Source organism: Balaenoptera acutorostrata, chromosome 9, assembly GCF_949987535.1.
Source record: "Balaenoptera acutorostrata chromosome 9, mBalAcu1.1, whole genome shotgun sequence".
NCBI classification, from domain to species: domain Eukaryota; kingdom Metazoa; phylum Chordata; class Mammalia; order Artiodactyla; family Balaenopteridae; genus Balaenoptera; species Balaenoptera acutorostrata.
Genome location: NC_080072.1, coordinates 48,456,979 through 48,477,252, shown reverse-complemented (window position 1 = coordinate 48,477,252; position 20,274 = coordinate 48,456,979). Strand labels below are relative to the sequence as shown.

Below are 20,274 nucleotides of genomic sequence, written 5' to 3'. Positions count from 1 at the left end.
AAATGTGCCATCCACTGTGTGCAAGCAACTACACTAAGTGCTGTAAGAACTACCAAATAATGAGGTCCTACTAGGTGCCAGGCTCCAGGAGATTAAAAAGAGAAAGAGAAAGGAAAAAAAAAAACAACGCAACTTCAGAACTTTTAAGGATGTGTTACACTTACCCTAGAGTAAATTCGCTTTAAATTTCAAAAAGGTTCACGTCCCAAGCTGGGGTTGAGGTGAGAAGGTGGAGATGAAACGGGACAGCCAGGGACCACCCCAAACACCGACCCAGGGGGAAATGAGGTCCCAACGTCTGGGCCCCGGGAAACACTAGGAAGGGACGGCGGGGGCCACCAGCCGACTGAGCGGCGGAGGCCCAGCTGCCCGTTTGCCAGCGCGTTGCCACAGCAACGGCCAGGTCGGCTTTAGCCCGGGGCCTCCCGCCCACTTCCGCGGGGTCCGCCCTGCACCGCAACGCCAGGGGGCCACTCACCCGGGCCGTCGAGCGGGCTGGCTCCCAACTGGCGCGCACACTCCGCGCTGGTGGTCGCCAAGTCCGGAATTCCGCACCTGAAGAAACTTTTCGGCCGGCGGGGCAGCCGCAGGGAGGTGGACGGGGGCCGCGTCGGGACAAAGCGCGTCGGCTTGGCGCGAAGCCCTTCTCCCCGCGGCGGGGCTGGCGAGGAGGGTGCTCCCAGGTGCGTTTGGAGGCGTTCCCGCGAGCAGCTCCTCTTAGCGATGGACCTGAGAAGCCTGTCTCGGGGACAGAGAAGCAGACACATGTTACACTTTATAACAGTGATATCACAGTGCTGAGGTGATGTCCAGGCTAATATTCTCGCTCAGGGCTCGAGGCCTTGTGGTCCAGCCGGTTGGAGCTGGGGCTGTAAGCCTCGCACTGCAGTGGGTTCCGAGCTGGCCTAAAAGTCAGGGAAATGAATACCAGTGCTGGGGGGACAGACCCCGGAGTGCAGGGTGTTTGTCCCCACGGAGGCGCTGAGAAGGCTCTTGAGAGATCAAATGACAATTACCAGGAATATGTTTTAGCCACAGAGCTCTGTGGAACCATCTGAATGCGTGCCCCCCTGCAATAGAGGCTAGAAATGCGGGCTCCAGCTGTATGCTAATGTATTTCTGACCTGAACTAGGAATGGCTTCTGTGGACACGGGTCTTGTTCTCTAGCAGCTGCCGCGGGGGTGGGGGGACGAGGGGTGGGCTCAACTCTCCAGATACTAGCCTAATTATTCAGGCAGATGTCCTCTAAAATTTATTTGATTAATAGCCAAGAACTTGGTACAGCAGGTCGATTCATTTTATTGCTTAGAGGTAGAAGTCCACCTTTGGCAACGGGTTCCTCCCGTCAGCTTCATCTGAAAACTCATAATGGCCGTGGTAAGCAACCGGTAACTTCAGTTTTGCAAATTTTCCGAACACAAAAATAATCCCCACCATGTCCTGTACTCTAGAACTTTGGGGTATTGGCCAGACTTTGTTCTGAAGAAGTACAGAACTGTTGTCTAACAAGGGTCTGGAATAGCCTGCAAGAATTTTCTGTCTCTGTCCCCGAACCCTGCCTCTATCCAAGCATGAGTGTTAGTGCCACAATGTCCAACAAAAGAAGATAAAACTCTACCATCTGCTTCACTGAGCTGTGAAGTGTGTGGATCTGCCTTTAGTCAGCAGCTGTGTAGTCTTACACTCCACAGCCTTACCAAGAAATAACTTTGAACTGTCCACTTTCTCATGGCTGTGAAAAGCCTGGTGGAGAGAAACTACAGTTACGGAGAATTGTTTGAAAGGCATGCAGATGACCCCCTCCTCTACATAGTCTCTGGGTCAAGTGAGTTCCAAACCTGCTACATATCAGAGACATCCGGGGAGTTCTGTTTGTTTTGCTTTGTGTTTAAATACAGATTCACAGGACACGCTTCCAGAAATTCTGATTAAGTAAATCTCATGAAACCATTTTTAAAAGATCTTCATATGAGCTTGATACAAAGCTAGATTGGGAACCACTGGGCTATGTTTTATCCTGAATTAAGCCAGACCATCAAAAAGCTGTTTGTACCACTTTTTCTTCACCCTTACAAAATTGTCTCTACCAAGTCATGCTTTACCCTTATGCCATCTGCTTATATTGAGATGCTATTAAAAAAAGATACGCATGACACCTCTGAATTTACTGGAGGGATTATTTTAAGAATGATGTTTATTACATCCCAGTAGCAGAATCCTACCATATTGCCCAGCCCAGGGTTTTTCAAGTTTTTTGGACGATAATCCACCAAAAGAAATATGTTTTACATTATCACCCAGTACACAGGTACCTACGCATTTAATAACTAAAACAAGTTTTATAAAATATTACCCATTCCACATGCATTTTATCGCTTTTTAATGCTGGTTTCCACCCGTTAAATGATTTATTGACCTCTAGATGAGTTGCAAGTTGCATTTTAAAATCAGCAGTATAGGGACATCCCTGGCGGTCTAGCGGTTAAGACCTCACCTTCCAGTGCAGGGGGTGCGGGTTTGCTCCCTGGTCGGGGAGATAAGATCCCACATGCCTTGCGGCCAAAAAAACCCAAAACATAAAACAGAAGCAATATTGTAACAAAGTCAATAAAGACTTTAAAAATGGTCCACATCAAAAAAAATCTAAAAAATTAAAATACAAAAATAAAATCAGCAGTATAGCCAGATATCTTTTTCTGGAAACTAGCCCTGATCCTCAGACAAACCAGGCCACCTGTCCACAGTCTATTGCTCCAACAGCAGTACCAGAGCCAACCCAATCACGTCTTTCTCCCAGGAATTTGGAATTAGGACTGAGAGATTTTACTTTTTCTAAATTTAGGTAGCTAACATAGAAACATAGAATGCTGTAATATTGAAAGTCAGAAGCTATCCACAGACATGCCTTCCCATAATGTGGCCTGGAGAAATGCAGAAAACCAAGTTGCAAGAAAAATGTGAAAAGAACAGGAAGTGTGAAAGAGATTCACAAAGAGGAGAGAAGAGACCAAAAGAGTTGTGACAGCTTTCCATCCCTGATCATTTTATTTCTTGAAATGAGCTGCATTCCTGCCTTTGAATTCCATGTAATATTCCAAATCTTTATAATAAGATGCACTCTTTTGCTTAAGCTAGTTCAAATGGCTGAGTTTCTGTTATTGCAACCAAGATGAATCTAATTATATTGGTTTTATATGGCTTTTGTAACAAATTACCACATACTTGGTGATTAAACAATGTAAGTGTATTATCTGGCAGTTCTATAAGTCAGAAGTCTGACACAGGACTCACTGGACTAAAATCAGTGTCAGCAGGGACTTGTTCTTTTCTGGAGGCTCTAGGGGAGAATCTGTTTCCTTGCCTTTTCCAGTTTCTAGAGGTTACCTACATCCCTTGGGTTCATGGCCCTTTTCCTCCATCTTCAAAGGCAGCAATATTGCATCTTTCTGACTGTGCTTCTGAAGTTACTTCTCCCTCTGATTCTAGCTAGGAAGGTTCTTAGCTTTTAAGGACCCAAATGATTAGATTGGGTCCACCCAGAAATTCCAGAATAATCTCCCCATCCCAAGGTCCTTAGCTTAATCACCTCTGCAAAGTGCTTTTCGCACGGAAAGTAACATTCACAGCTTCCAGGAATTAGGACGTGGACATCTAGGGGGAAGGTGGGGGTGGATGCGCACTAACATATGATCACTCTGTGCCTTAATGTATTTCAATCCTGAGTGCCAGGGAAAAGAATCTTTTTCTCCTTGAAAAACTGATTTCCTTATAAAGAAAGCAAACCATGAAATTGATCACTTTTCCCTTTTCACCTTCGCTTCTAGGAAGACAGGAACCAAATTTGCAGCTCAACATTAGTAATTTTGTCAAACTCTACTGCTTGCATATCAGTGTTACAACTTTCTTCTGTTCTCTCTCTCTTCCATTTTCCCACATTTCTACCTTTTTTTTTTTCATTGTATTGACTGTATTATTTTAAGCTGCTTCAGATATTTTGACTTGTTGTTTCCTCTGCCTATAAGTCTCTGCCCCCATACCTCCACAAGGCTGGTCCCTTTTAATCATCTATATCTCAGCTCACACGCCACCTCCTCAGAGAAGCCTTCCCTGATCCCCCTATCTAAAGTAGTCCCTCCCACAGTCTATCACATTACTTTACTTTGTTGTCCTAGAGCACTGAACACCATCTAAGACCATCTGATTTATTTTCTTTCTTCCCTCACTGGAAGTTAAGCTTCAAGACAGTAGGGACTCAGCCTCTTTGTTTATTGCTTGCTCCCAGTACCTGGAACAGTGGCTGGCAGTTAGTAGCTATTTAATAAAAAACCATGGCATTAGTAAATGAAAGAATGAATAAAGGAAGCGCAGGAAGAAGGAAAGAAGAGACTTTGTAGAACATGTTGATATATAGATGGATAGATAAATAGGTAAATAGGATGACAGATAGACAAATATTCATTTCTAAGGTGCAAATGTCACCAATATTTATAGGGAAGAATCAGAGAAACTACACAAGGAAGTAAAACATAACTCCCTACAATATGTTCATAGAGCTACTGGGTTTTCTTGGGGAACCCTTTATGTAAATGCCTTAGACAGAAAGTTTCTTGAAGTTTTCCAGTGGCTCAAGGCAGCTATGTTAAATATCCCGGCTGGTTACCATGTCTGAAGTCATCAGTTCTCAGTGAGGTGATGGATTGCAACACCATGACCCCTAACAACAACAAACTGTTGACACTGCCAAGGGAGCTCAGTCTATTCCAGGGGTCATTACTGCACAGCAATCGGCTCTCATCCTAGTCCAGTAATTATCAAAGTCACCACTGCCAACAAGTGTTATATGCTGTTTACTTAAACACTCTATGGTAACATCATTGTTACAATGCAATATCAAATTGCTTGACATTTAAGAAGAGAGATCAGAATCCAAGTTTGTCAATGTAACAAAACATAGAAGCAATTAGTATAGTTTGTTCCAGGGTTTGTTGACCCTGTTAGTAAAAATACCAGTCTTGGAGGGAAGAGATGGACTTCAGTTTTCGTAAGTCAAGAAGCAGTTGATTTACACATTAATTACAAAAGACTCTATATCACAAAAACATCACTCCATAATTTTTCTGTTCTATAAGATAAATTATGATATTTTAAAATCATTATGTGTTATATTAAGATTTCTTAAATTGGGGGACATGTCTTTGAAAAGTGTGTAATGCAAAATGTAACTTTATCCTAATGATAGCTCTTTGATTATTGGTAGGCTCTACCACTTTTCTCTTCTTTCCACTTTTCTCTTCTCCTACCTTGACAAAAGTAAAACTGTACCTTATCCCCACAGCTCAAAAGGAAATAAACATTTAGCAATTAACTCAGTTTTTCTGATCAACTGTGGATGTCTGACACAGCCCCCTTGTCAGATAAAACTAATAGAGTTCAGGTTAGTGCAAGCCAAAACTAAATTAATGGTTCATAGAGTGGAAGACTTGATATTGTTTAGATGGAAATACTCCCCACATTGATCTACAAATTCAATGCAATCCTTACCTAAATTTCAGCTGCCTTTTTTGTAGAAATTCACCATCTGATCCTAAAATTCATATGGAGATGCAAGAAACTCAGAGGAGGCAAAACAATCTTAAAAAGAAGAACAAAGTTGGAGGACTCACACTTCCGGATTTCAAAACTTACTACAAAGCTTTAGTAATCAAGACTGTCATATTGGCATAAGGATAGACATATAAAACAACAGAATAGAAATGAGAGTCCAGAAATAAATCCATGCATCATTGAACAACTGACAAGGGTGCCATGGCAATTCAATGGGTGACAGGATAATCGTCAACAAATGATGCTAGGAAAACTGCAAGAGAGTATATTTGAACCTGTACCTCACACCATATACAAAAGTTAACTCAAAATGGATCAAAGACCTAAACATAGGAGCTAAAACAATAAAACTCTTAGAAAAAACACAGTTATAAATCTTCAAGGGCTTCCCTGGTGGCGCAGCGGTTGAGAGTCTGCCTGCCGATGCGGGGGACACGGGTTCGAGCCCTGGTCTGGGAGGATCCCACATGCCGCAGAGCAACTAGGCCCGTGAGCCACAATTACTGAGCCTGCGCGTCTGGAGCCTGTGCTCCGCAACAAGAGAGGCCACGATAGTGAGAGGCCCACACACCGCGATGAAGAGTGGCCCCCGCTTGCTGCAACTAGAGAAAGCCCTCGCACAGAAACGAAGACCCAACACAGCCAAAAATAAATATAAATAAATAAAAATTAAAAAAAAAAAATCTTCAAGACGGATTAGGCAATGGTTTCTTAGATATGGCATCTAAAGCAAAAGCAACCAAAGAAAAAATAGATAAATTGGACTTCATCAAACTAAAACTTGTGCTTCAAAAGACTATCAAGAAAATAAAAGACACCCACAAAATGGGAGAAAAATATGTGCAAGTCTTACAAGTGACAAGAGTCTAGTATCTAAAATATATTAAGAATTCCTATAACTCAACAGTAAAAAAACAAATAACTCAATGTAAAAGTGGGCAAAGAATTTGAAGACATTTTTCCAAAGTAGATATACATAAAGCCAATAAGCACATAAAAAGATGTTCAATATCATTTGTCATTGGGGAAATGCAAATCAAAACCATAATGGGATACCACTTAATACCCACTAGGATGGCTAGAATCAAAAAGACAGACAATAATATATGCTGGTGATGATGTGGAAAAATTGGAACCTTCATACATTACTGGTGGGAATATAAAATGTATAGCTGCTTTGGAAAATAGTCTGGCAGTTTATTAAACAATTAAGCATAGGGTTTCCCTTGTGGCGCAGTGGTTAAGAATCCGCCTGCCAATGCAGGGGACATGGGTTCGAGCCCTGGTCCGGGAAGACCCCACATGCTGCAGAGCAACTAAGCCCGTGTGCCACAACTACTGAGCCTACGCTCCAGAGCCCATGCGCCACAACTCCTGAAGCCCGGGGCCTGGAGCCCGTGCTCTGCAACAAGAGACGCCACTGCAAAGAGAAGCCCGCGCACCACAACGAAGAGTAGCCCCCACTCACCGCAGCTAGAAAAAGCCCGCGCACAGCAGCAAAGACCCAACGCAGCCAAAAATAAATAAATAAAATAAATAATAATAAAATTAAAAAAAAATTAAGCATAGAGTTATCATATGACCAGTACCCAAGAGAATTGAAATTACATGTCCACACAAAAAACTTACAAATGTTCATAGAAGCATTATTCATAATAGCCAAAAGTGGAAACAACCCAAAATGGCCATTAAATGATGAATAGATAAACAATAAATCGTATATCCATACAATGGAATTGTATTTGGCTACAAACAGGAATGAAGTACTGATACATGCTACAACATGGATAAACCTTGAAAACATTATTATGCTAACTGAAAGAAGCCAGATGCAAAAAGCCATATCTTGTATGATTCCATTTATATGAAATGTCCCAAATAGGCAAGTCTGTATAGAGAAAAAGTAAATTAGTGGTTGCCAGGAACTGGGAAGAGGGAATGGGGAGAGACTGTTAACAGGTATAGAATTTCTTTTGGAGGTGATAAAAATGTTCTAAAATTAGACAGTGGTGATGGTTGAACAACCTTGTGAATATACTAAAAACCATTAAATTGTACACTTTTAAAAAGTGAATATTAGGTATATGAATTATGTCTCAAAGAGTAAAGTAAAAACAACTAAATAATACTTTATATTTCATGGATTCTAAAACCCACGTATTTTTCACTTTTTAAACTTCTTTGAAATTGGGTTGCATAATTGATTACATATTACTATTGCTGTCAGCCAGGTAGCAGTCCTGACATGTGTAAAAGTCTCCCTGAAGGACCAAGAAAGTGCCAGCATCTTGGTGTCTTAGTTTTCACAAAATACAGGTGATATTCACTCACCTAATATCATCAACTCTGTTCCAGGCACTGTCCCAAATGCTTTCTGTATTTTAACTTATTCAATCCTCACAACAGCTCCATGAGCTAAGTACTGTTATTATCCTTATTTTACAGACAAAGAAACAAAAGTACAGTGATTTGTCCAAGATCACACAGCTGGTACGTGTGAGTCCCATCCAGGCTGTTCTGGTCCAGAGTCTGTGCTCCTAACCATTAGGCTTCACTGCCTCACTTACCTGTGAGTGCAAGACAGCCATTACTGTCAACGGTCTTCAAGGTTTCCTACCAAAGTTGGCCAAAAGAGTAATGAAAGCTAATAATGAGTCTTGCAATGGTTCAGGGATTAAAAACACCATTCATTTGGAAGTTTGACTGGTTCATTCAAACATCTTTTGGCTATGTCTAAGGGAGTTCACAGCCCGGAACTTCATTTACAGAGCTCAGATAAGAGGGAGTAACCACTTCCTGCTTGACTTACAAGGTGAGTAAAGGGAGCTGGAGCTTTAGTCCAGACCCTCCTCATTTCTCCCAGCTGACTGCAGAGACTGACCTCCTTCTCCTATGAGCCTGACTGGGTAAGGGACAGGGCAGACCAGGTCCCAGCATGGGGATGGAGGGATGAAGTCTCTTTTACTCATGCGTGAAGAGTGTGGAGCCAGAGGAAACACCACCAGAAGCCATCTCAGGAAGAAGTGCAGGATCAAACCTGAGGCAAATATTCCACCTCCCTATTACCTGACATCCAACCTTGCTGATTTAATGCAAAGTCAATCGTTGGAAGATTGGAAGGACTCCTGAGGATTCAAGGGTGTATAGCATTCCAGGCTCAGGAAAGAAGATGGATTGTATCACTTCCAAGAAACTACAGGCAGAAGGAAAGGATAGCTAAGCCCTCCCTGTCCCCATTCTGCCAAGGCTCTTGCCACACCCACCCCAGCTGAGCCCCTTGGATACCAGATGCCTCTTTAAGATGACTGGGGAAACCTAGCCGAAGCCAGATTGCTTCCAAAAAGCTGACCCCACAGACACCCTCAGTTCCTGGAGGCCAGAGTGACGATGGAGACTAAACTCAGAGCCCTTCACTGCCTGTCTACATCCCCTTACAGAGGCTAGCAGTAGCATTTTCCAGCCATGAGGTAATTTTACCTCCTCCAGCTTAGGCCTCTGCCTCAGAGTCCAGAAGCCAAACACAATCCTTTCAGTAGAGAAAAGACGGAAGCAAAGAGGACAGCAGAAGACACACCCAAATAAGGCAGGGTACCAGCTCTGAACTGTTGCATAATGGAAAGAGGAACGGGTGGGCAGAGGAGGTGCCTGGAATCACCATCCTTTAATTCATTTCTTTCTCTTCTTAAATTTTCATTTGGTAACAATTTCAAACTTACAGAAAAGTTGTGAAAATAAAAATAGTAGAAAGAATACCCATATACCCTCTAAACCCAGATTCACCTATTAACATTTTATCCCATTTGCTTTATTTGTATCCTGTATATATTTTTCTAATTTTTTCTAATTAGATATTTTTCTAATTAAATATATAAATATATTGAAAAATACAATATAGATAAATTATATTAAAATATATTTTTACATATTTAAATTATAAAAAAAATATTTTTTGCACCATTTGAAGGTAAGTTACATACACTATGGCCTTTTACTCCTAAATACTCCAGTGCATATTTCCTAAAAAAAAGGGTAATTTATTATATAACCACAGCACAGTTATCAACTGTAGTGTAGTTAGCATTGATACAATACTGTAATCTACTATCCATATTCCAGTTTTGTCAGTTGACCCAATGATGTCCTTTAAGCATTTCCCCCCTTCCACTACAGGACCCAGTTTAGTCCTGGATATTGCATTTAGTTGTCATGTGTCTTTAGCCTTTTTTAATGTGGAACATTTTCATAGCTTTTCTTTGTCATTAGTGACATAGACATTTTTCTAAAATCCAGCCCCCTACCCCTGACTTTAACATAACATTCCTCATTTTGGGTTTGTCTGATGTTTCTCCATAATTAGGTTCAGAGTATGCATTCTAGGCTGCGATATTGGATGGGTGATGTTGTGTCCTTCTCAGGGTATCACTTCCGGATGCACAGTGTGTCCACCTGTCCCTCACTGGTGACGTTATTTTGATCAGTCAAGGAGTTGTCTTATTTCTCCACTGTTTAATTACTGTGTATTTTTTTGTCCCTCACAACTAATGAGCCGTCGGTAGAGAGGCAATTTAAGGCTGTGCAAATATCCCGCTCCTTATCAAAATGTCTCCCTAGCACTTTCCTGACTTTGCCAGAGCTAAATGAGCACCGCCGGCGCCACCTACGGGGCTTCTGGCACACTGCAACAAAGGGAATGGGCTGTGGATCCTCCCTCACTCCTGCCACTTCTGGTGCCCAGGAGCTATTTTGGCCTTAGACATTTTGAAAGAAGAGCTTTTTGAGACTTAAGTCACAAGGCTTGAGTTCTAGCTCTGACATCGCCACCAACTCATGAGGAAACTGGGACAAGTCCTTCCCCTTCTCAAGACTTCAGTGTTCCCAGTAAAATGGGAGGTTGGATGACAAAGACCTGATTTCATTCATTCATTCAACAAATATTTGTTGAGCAACTACAGGCACTGTTCTAGGGTCTGGGCAAGATTTCTGCTTTCAGGGAGCTTACACCATATGAGGGGTGACCTAGACAATGTACAAGAAAACAAATTAAGGAAATAGATAAATACACATAGTAGTAACTGCTATGCTGACAATAAAACAAGATTGTGAGAGCGAGTGCCTGGGGTCCACTTTAGATTGGGTAGTTAGGAAAAACTCTCGGAAGAGGAGTTTTGGCTAAGACATAAAAGATGATATTTGAAATATACCATGATAAAAGTTTAAAAATACATATAAAAGTATTTGTATAAAAGCAGTACAGCATTTTAACACCAAAGTTTGGGAAAAAGACAGAAAAATTATGCATAATGCTACCACCCTAATATATTTTAGGATAATAACATTTTATATATTTGTATCTTTTTTCTTTTATTTTACATATAATTCTGTTTTGCTTTTTTCAATTTAGCATCATCTAATTATTTTCCATGTTGTTATTCTAGATGCAAACATTGCATGCCTCATATTCCATTTGTTAAAATTATTTGCCCTTTTCCCTCCCAAGAACAGTGTAATAAACATCCATGTCCCCTTCATCTAGATTTACCAGTTAACTTTTTGCCACATCTGTTTTACTTCTAATAATGTAATATGTAGTTTTTCTACCCCTGAGAGTTAGTTGCAGACATCATGATCCTTTGTCCCTAAACACTTTAGCATGTACCACCTAAAAACAAGGCCTTTTTCCTCTGTAACCACAGATCAAAGTATCGCTCTCAGGAAGCTTAATATTAATACAAGTTATCAGCCCATATTAAAATTTCCCCACTTGTCCCAATAATGTCCTTTCAAATGAGCTCGATAATTATTTTAACTGATATCTCTGCTTTCTGAAATACTTGAGAGGTTTCTCAAGCCAGAAGAAGTTTAGAATTTCTTTCTCCCTTTATGTATCTTCTGACTCTGTTGGATTCCTAATTCAAACAAAGACTTTCAGAGTCTTTGTCTCAGTTCAAGTATGCCTATAGACTCTTTAAATATCATTTTAAATTATAACATATTAATTATTTAACCATCTTCTATAGGCTTTTCATTGTTTCTAATATTCTACTGTTACAAATCTTGATCACACCTAAAAAGTAACATAAAAATTAAAGATAATATAAAGTAATAACACTAAAAATAATAAATCCTAATATCATCAAATATCCTGAGTTTTCATCTATTCCCAATCGTCTCATAATATTCTTTAAACCAGGATGCAAATAAGTTCCATACTTTGCAATTGTTTTATATGCTTTTTTAAGTCTCTTTAGTCTGTAGGTTCCCCCCCCCCCATCTCTTTTTTTTTTTCCTTGCAATACATTTGTTGAAGAAACCAGGTCATTTGTTCTGTCATTGCTCACAGACTGGATTTTACTGATTGTATCCTTGTGATGTCATTTTAAATGTTCCTCTGTTCTTTGTTTTTCCTCTCAATTGGGAACTACATCTGTAAATTGGTAGTTAAATCTAGAGACTTGATTAGCTTCAGATTCTATTTATTTGGAAACACTTCATAGATGATGTTGTGTATCAGGATACATGTAATGTCCGGATGTCTCTGTGATATGGGTAACCTTGGATGGTCACTGCCTAGATCCATTCATTCATTGGGGGTTGAAAAATGGTGATATTCCAGTTTACCAACCCTTCCATTATTAGCTAGAAAACTTCTGAAAGAGATACTTCCCCTTGCAAACAAAGAAGAACAAAGAGCATTGCTCACCACCCAGCTGGACAAGGATTAAGCTATCAGCCACAGCAGGCACTGACTGACATGCACCCTGAGAGGAATTCAGGATGAAAAACAGGATGAGGAACTCTGTGCTTTGGAAAAACAGGGCCTACCTAGATAGTCAGGTCAAAATGAATGACAAATATTCATTACAGTGTCCTTGACCCCCACAATGGCTAGAAACCATTGGGCAGAGAGGAGCACTAAGGTTAGGTAACTGGGGGATATCACTATATAAAGGATATTCCTAAAGTGTTTAGCGTCCAGAAGTGGTGGGCATTCTTAAGATGCTTTTCCCCCTAACTCTCCTTCAGACTCGCTGCCTGTATTTTAAAGAACAGGATGTGTTCGTGCAATAAGCAGCAGAGAGCTGAGTTCTTCCCTAGAGAGAAAGCTCCCCAGTCTACTCTTCCTCACCTTGTGTCTTAATGATGTTGGAGTCTGAGGGTGAGAAGACCATGAAGCATGTTCAACCATCTCCACTCAAAAAACACTCCAGGACACAATTACTGGTAAAGAAAAGTGCTATCTTTTAATTTGTTCTAGAATGTGTAGGTCCTATTAAGATCAGTGACACTTCCCCTTATCATGTTCCTCCCTCATGCCCCCAACCACTTTGGATCCAACGTCCACTTCTAGAAAAGGCCTAGGAGGAACTCACCCTACACAGCCAATAAAGGGGTGCAGTTTGAGGAATGGGTATATGGCTCCAGAAGCAGCACCAGCTACTAAAGACTTTCCTCAAAGCAGCTCATTTTGGCCTGTGAGTCCCTTTGCCCTGCCTTGGTCAGGACTCCCTAGCTGTGAACTGCTCACTGCTCCAGTGTTCCCTTGCTCCCTGTGTGGCCTGAGCTTTAGAATTAGAATCACCATTACCATCTTTAGAGCTGGAGAGCCTCTGAGAGAGCACTGTTTTCACCATCCTTCCTCCCCACAACTTTATAGATGGGGAAACTGTACCCAAGGTCACACAGTTCACAACTGGCAGAGCCAAAATTTTGGTGTTTAGCATCTCAAATCAGATATCTTTCTACCATACCCTCCTGCCTCCAAGAAAACAACCGGCATCTGCTTCTAGCTCCAGGAACAACTGGAGCAAGCAGGTGGTGGTGACCAGAACAGACGGGAAAACCCAGCTAAAGGGGCCAGGCTGACCCCAGCTGAACCCCAAGCAAGTGATGAATCACAGCACTGCCCAGTTTCCCTCCGTCAGAATGTTATCAGTGGCAGACACCCACCCCCGCCCCCGCCAGGATTCTCCTCCTGGCTAGCAGAACCGAACCATGCATGGAAACATGCTTACCATGATTCCAAGACCTTACCGACTAAGGCAGGCTCTAACTGGTATGAGGATCCTGGTGAAGAGCTGCCCACCAGCTGGGTAATCCAGCCTACCAAGTTTCTTCTTGGTAAGATCCAGTCCACATTCTTGGGCTGATTTATATGGGGCCTCTTAGCAAACATGGCTAAAATCTGTCTCTGTGCTGCAATGGGAGAGACAGACAGAGACAATCACAGATGGTGTCCTCCCAGCAGAGCTCATACACATGCTTGGCATGAGGAGAACTGAGTCCAGGAGAAGAAATGAACTCAGAGAGAACAGGCAGACACAGAGGGCAGGGAGCAGGAGCAGCTGTGCTTCCTCCTGACTATCCTACCCCTAAAGAGGAGAGACCACAGAAAGCTACAGATGTGTCCCCCTGTCAATATTTCAAGGAAGGCTCAGCCTGTGTGGCTGAAAGGTAAGAGGATAATCCAGAGAATTGTGCTGTCATGAAAGCCAAGTGAAGAGGGTTTTTCAAACAGGAAGTGGCAGATGATGTGAAATGCTGTAGAGAGTTCAAGACAGTTGAGGATCGAAAGGTATTCGCTTGATTTGGCAACTGGGTGGTCACTGGTGACCTTTATGAAAATCTATAGAGGATTGGAAAGTGATGAAGAAGAAATCAATGGATTTTTTTAAAGAAACTTGGCTATTGAGGAAAAAACTGTAAGTGCGACAGACTCTAAGAAATTTTGTTTTAATCTTGGGGAGAACTTTGTTTGTTTGTAAGCTATGTGGAGGTAATCAATGGAGAGGGAGGTTGAAGACTCTGGAAAATGGGAGCAGTGGGATATGCAATGGAGCAAAGTCTTGGAAGACATATAGCAGGATTCAAGAATAGAGCACCAAATAGGAGCAACTGGAAAGGAGCTGAGGAGGGATACAGACACAGAGGGATGGGAGGGGGAGAGGAGCACACGGACAGGAAAGTTTTTGCTTTAGGGCCTCTCTTCTGTGAAGTAGGCAATGAGGCCAGTCATTTGCTGACAGCAAAGATGAAGGGCATGGATAGAAAGCAGAGTAGTAACAAGTCAAAGACACACCAATCAGTACTGAGAGCCCAACTGAGACTGTCAACTCTGAATTTTTCATGCTTAGGGGCCCAGAGAGAGGGAGCAAAAAATAGGTTGATGCAGAAAATGGAGAATGGTTGATAGTTTCAGCAAAAGTTGGAGGAGATGAGGAAGTTCAGGATGCTGACAAAACCGTCAGTGTGTCATGGCCCATGGGTTTAGGCTCAGGAGAGGAAGAAGTCCAGGAGAAAGCTGAAAGACTGGAAGAACAGAAAGCTAAGGTCTTGGAACTGGGCTAAAGGAGTAGGCAATTTATTTAACAGCAGTGTTGGAGTGGGAGAAGAGGAAGCATAGGGGATGGTAATCCAAAAGGAACAAAGTCTCAGTTCAGGAGTTCAGAAGAGAAGACTATAGGTGACACCATGGAGTGAGAGAGAAAGCAGAGCAGAGCCCAGGAACAAACAAGAAGAGGTCTAGGTCTTAGAGGCAAGGCAAAGACCTGTTGCCAGAAATGGGTACAGAGAGCCAGAGTCCGCCAGGGTTGATGGTAGGGTCTTCTGTGGAGCAGAGCCTGCAGAGGATCTCGTGGCTGCTGCTAGGGAGGGGGTACCTGCAAAGACAGGCAGGGTGTGTAGCTGGCAATCGCTGGAAGTTAGGCAAGGCCAACCTATCCATTTCTAGAAGAGTGCACTAAAATCTCCTTTGCATCAACCGAAGCCACTCCATTCTTCTGTTTCTCAGTATACCCAAGAAACCCAATTTCTCTTCTAGGACTGCATTCTATACCGTAAGAATCCAGAACTCATTGTATTTCCATTTCCTGACTTTGTCAATGACCAAAGGACTTAACTGACTCCAAAATGGGGCCATTATGGGAATAAGTCAAAAACAGGATTAGCTCAAATGTTAGCAAAGAGCCAGTGAAGTCAGTCACTCAGCTAGTAGCCTTTTGTTCAACTTCTGAAACATCATGTTGTTTTCTGCATGCAAAAACAAAACAAAACCATCAGTTAAAACACTGGTGCTAGGTACATAGGAAAAGCCAGGGAGAGGGCACTGTTGTGGGGTAACCAACGTAGGGATGGTGGGCCAGGGCCTCGCACCCTTGGAGGAAAGGACACCCTACCTCCCACCCCTCCCCCACTGCTCAGGTGCCTAAAGGGAGCTTCTCAGCATGCAGGGTCTCTGCAGTGGGAAGGGAATATGTGACTCTCTACCACATTACTAAGGTCCACTGGCCCAGCAGGCTACACCCAAGCTGGGAACTTCACTGATAAAAGTGAAGCCAAGCACCTAACTAGGTATTTTGCTTCATATTTGTGGTTTCTAGCTGGTCTTGGGGAAAGATGTCAATTGGGTTTGAGCCTGTCATAGCCCTCACCCAGCTGCCCAACACAAAACACTGGTGAAGCTCATTCAGAGAAGGTGTGAAGGTGGGCCACACAAAGGAAAGATGACCAAGAGGAGGAATTAATGAGGTAATTACAGAGAGAACCTTGCCAAGCCAACTAAACAGAGAAAAAGATTTGAAAATTGAAAGGGAAGTGGTCAGAGCCCAAACCATAAAGTCAGGTGAGCTCCAAAGAGTAGAGGGTTACATGCAAAGATTGCCTGGCTACTGGATTACTCAAGACTTAGTTACCCCAAACTAGAAAATAGGATTATGGAAGTTCATCTGCTTAGGAGAGCTTGGCATGTGCTGGTGAAAGAATGGCAAGTCAGTGGGCACAGTCTGCTTTGAAGTGAATATGCTCTCTCAGCCTGGGTGGAAAAGAAACGAGCAGTCCCATCACTCACAAGGAGAGAAGAAATGTTTTCTCTGATCAAAATTATCCCATTAACAAGGGCCCTACAAATAAGAACTTCCTTAAACTGCATCTCTTAGCAAAAGTAAAGCCATGACCTACAGCCCCCTTGAAATTAGCTAAGCCATGACAGGACCAGGGAGAGCTGTCCCCAGGCCAAGCCAACATCAGCAATAGGTTCCTTCTCAACCAAGCCCTTGCTCGTGAGGCGGCCTGACCCCCAGCATCTGCCTATGCCTTTTCCTCCCAAACACCTTGCACAGACCACAACAATCCACCCGAGATGCAGCCTGGAGCTCCGCTCCTGTGCCTGTGACCTCCAGAACACTTCTCTCTGCATTCTAGGAGAAATAAAGTCCTGAAGTTACTTCAGGGTCACCAAAGGACACCAAAGAGGCTTCTCGCCTCTCAGTTTTCCGCTTTTCCACCCCAGATAGAACTTCCACGAATGCTTAGGTCTGGCTCCTGCTGGTCCCTCTGGCCTTCTCCAACCTCCAACAAAAAAAGGGCTGCCAGCAGAGTCTTGGCTTTTTCTGGGCTGTGGACAGCCTGAGGGCAGGCGAGTCAGAGGACTCACTTCTGATCTTTGGTTCTGTGAAGTGGAGAAGTTGAGAACTAGGATCTCTAAGCAGGAGGAGAGACCCAGCAGAGTGAGCTGGTTGTGGGTCATTCTCCTTGGCCTGGAACCTCTGTATGTGAAGCAGACAGCAGCTTCCTCATAGTTTTCCCAAGCAGAACTCAGGGTCTGGACCTCTGAATGGACATAACGAAGGGGTGGCCACCAACAATCACTTCTAAGAAGCAGGTTCTGACACCAAAGTAGTGGCACAGATGGCACGCTCTGAAGTTAGCATCTTCTTAAGCCTGCCAGTGAACTCTGAGCCTAAAGATGTAAGTGGTCTCTGCACAGCCACCCAGCCCCATCAAGAATGCCATACTATCCAGAGCTTCACAGAGGCCACCTAAGTCAGCATCAGGAAAGGGGGCACGAAAAACAAATACCCTGAAAACCGTTAGAACCCGAATAGGCACCAGTTGAGACCTATGGCCTCTAGAAGCCTCATTGCCCTGTCCAGGGCAGGTGCCTCTGTCCGAGCAGGCCAAACAAAGGCAAACAGTGACAGTCTTTGGCTGTGCTGGGCCAGGGATCACAGGCCTGCCATATGTCAGAACCTCTCTCCCTTCTTTTACCCTCTTCTGGGCCCAGGAGGAGTTCAGATATATACATTGCTCCTGAGCCCTGCACACTGAAAGGTGAGAAATGTCTGCCTTCCTCAGCAGAAAGAATTCACCAAGGAAGTTTGGTCCTCCCAAGCCTAACTGGGCTTGGTCTTGTCAAGTGGACCCTACACATCTGATGGTTCTGGTAACAGGGAACACCCCCCTCTTTGCTGTTTATTCTCTGTAGTGGATGCACTATGGCTCCAAAATAAATGCTGTAAGATGCAAACGGCAAAGAAGGGCACTATGAGCTCAACAAGACTTGTCTCACATCCACAATCCAAAGAGAATGAGCTGAAAGGTGGGGAGGAGTGGTCAACAGGATGGGGCACCAGCCGCCAGAGTACTTGGTCTCCTTCCAGCCCTCACACCTGGGAGATGCTGTTGGCCAGGCGGAACGACACTCTTTTTGCTCTTTCATTCTCCTGAAAGAAGAAAAAAATATTTGGAATCAGAATGGCCCAGTGTAGGGTTTATCAACGTGAAAAGGCCAACTGTCCAGACTGGGATTCCCCAGAGCCAAAGTGTTTTATTCCACCCCAGGAATGCAACAGCAAAACGCACTGAAGCCACTGAACACCGTGTGCCAAGTGCTGCAAACAACCGGGGATGGCTAGTCAGACCCTGGCACACAGTGGGCAGGCAATACATTTCAGCGGAATTAAATAGCACCGAATTGATGTTTCAGGTCTGCACAGGTGAGACCAGACAAAAGGTCAGATTAGATGTCTTTCCTGCAAGCAAAACCTCTCCTTCCTTCTCTACACCAAGGGGCTGAAAAGACTCTCCCTTTCTCCCAAACCCAAGTTGAGATCAGGCACTGAGACCAGGTCCTTCTCTTCTTACGGGCGTCACAGTGTGGAGTAACCCGCACTGAGCTGGGAGTCAGGAGGCCTGGTCCTGCTGCTAATTTTCTGGGTGACCCTGGGCAGGTACACCCATGTCTCAGGGCTCCGAGCCTCAGTGGCCCTTGGAGCTGATGAGCCCTGCACTGCCTTGCCTTTGTCTTAGGCTAAGGGGTTGCAAGTGAGGGCTCATTGTCACCACTCTCTTGTGCCACCTGAGCAGCTTCACTTCCGGTTACTCTGTACATGCTGCGTGGGTGCCCCCTGCCAGCCCAATCACCCACCCACCTGCCTGCCAGCTGGCAGCACCTCCTTACCATATGTCGCCGCCGCCTCTTGGGTTGGATGCCCTCCTGCATGTAGTGGGGCCATGGAAAGCCCTGGGGAGTGGAATTCCCACTCTCACTAGACTCCTCCTCAGAGTCTGAGTCCTCCTGCCTTGGCTGAGCAAACCGTTTCTCCGGGTAGATCTCCTTCAACCAGCCCTCAAAGAACACCTCCAGGCAGCGGCCTGCCTCTGCAACCTCGGAGTCGGGCTGAAGGGGGAGGAGAGCAGTGAGGGTCTGGCCCCCTTCCACCAGCCCATCTCTTCGAGGCCCCTCAAGAGCTATACAGAGAGCGCAAAGCCTGGCTGGGTCTCCTGGATGTCTGGAACTTTACATTTTCTCCTCAGGGCCCAGGATAACCGGTTTAGTATCAGCTCTTAAAGCAGACGTGACCCTGACAGTTACCCACAGATGGCCAGTCTCTAGCAGCCCCCATATTCCTCCTGAGTCCATGCTGAGGCCCAAATGTGGGAAAGAGCTTATAAACATTCACTACGGTAGGCCCCAGGAGGCCTGCTCCCAGTTCCTCATGGCAGCCCAGGCCCAAACCAGACACTTCTGCCCAGCCATGACAGTCTTGGGGTCACTGGAAATAGGGGAGAGGGAAAACAGGGAAGACATACATAATTGAACTTAGCACAGTTCCAGAACATGAGGCGGACGTCTGATACCACCTCCTCTGGGGTGGTGTAGTGAGCTGGGTCCTTCTTTTGCAGCTTCCTCCGGATGATCGACAGGTCCATGGGTCTCTTGATAATCTGGTAGTAATGCCGGGCCTTGTGGGAGGAGAGAAGAGGAAGCAAATAGGAAGAGAGAAGTAGAGGAAAGAGCAAAGGATAAGAAGGAGAGAGAGAGAATGAGTTGGAATGGAAATAATAGAACATAAGACAAAGGCAGCAAGAAGAAACGTGTGGAGGGAAAAGACAAAGAGAAAGGGAAAAGGAGGAGTGGTTTACATGTCAAGTCAGGTCTGACGCAGCAGCAGCTGTTGGCTGGGGGGCTGTAGTGGCCATGGCCCCCGGGTCCCCTACGCCATGCACAAATTACTCCTGCTTCCAGTGGCCATGCTCTGAGCCCACCCTGGGCACCGCCACGATCTGCTCCAGGCCCAGGGCGCTCTGAGCAGAAAGTCCAGTAGCCGGCAGAAGCAGTGAGGCTTTCCTTACCAGCGGGCTGACAGGCTCGTGGAAGGGCAGGCTGAGGCTGTTGCAGCACAAGGACAGTACCAGCTTCTCACACTTCTGCAGAAAGCAGAGTTGGCAACCGTGTTACTTTGTTCTGGCCCCACCTCAGTAAGGACTAACGATAGTGACCCTGATGGCTCTGTCCCACAGGGTATGAGTCACTATACTAAGGCACAGTTCAGCCGCCCAGGCCAGAGGGAAACAGCTGGCAGAAGAAAAATCATAGTCAACCCCCATAGGCA

At 44.3% G+C, this 20,274-nt stretch overlaps 1 protein-coding gene across 4 annotated transcripts in view; it reads right to left on the bottom strand.

The window, feature by feature from the left end:
- Positions 1 to 602: 602 nt before the first annotated feature.
- Positions 603 to 20,274, bottom strand: part of TRIM66 (tripartite motif containing 66) — a 73,405-nt gene continuing 53,733 nt past the window's right edge. For 3 of the 4 annotated variants that reach the window (XM_057552205.1, XM_057552204.1, XM_057552203.1), the window contains 5 exons: positions 20,015 to 20,089; positions 19,472 to 19,624; positions 18,840 to 19,058; positions 18,049 to 18,102; positions 603 to 738 (listed from right to left, as the gene is read on the bottom strand). In XM_057552205.1, coding sequence (XP_057408188.1) covers positions 718 to 738; positions 18,049 to 18,102; positions 18,840 to 19,058; positions 19,472 to 19,624; positions 20,015 to 20,089 — 522 coding nt within the window. In that variant the 3' untranslated portion in view covers positions 603 to 717. Of the gene's footprint in view, positions 739 to 12,540; positions 18,103 to 18,839; positions 19,059 to 19,471; positions 19,625 to 20,014; positions 20,090 to 20,274 lie in introns of those variants that run through there. The other variant, XM_057552206.1, reaches the window with a different exon arrangement.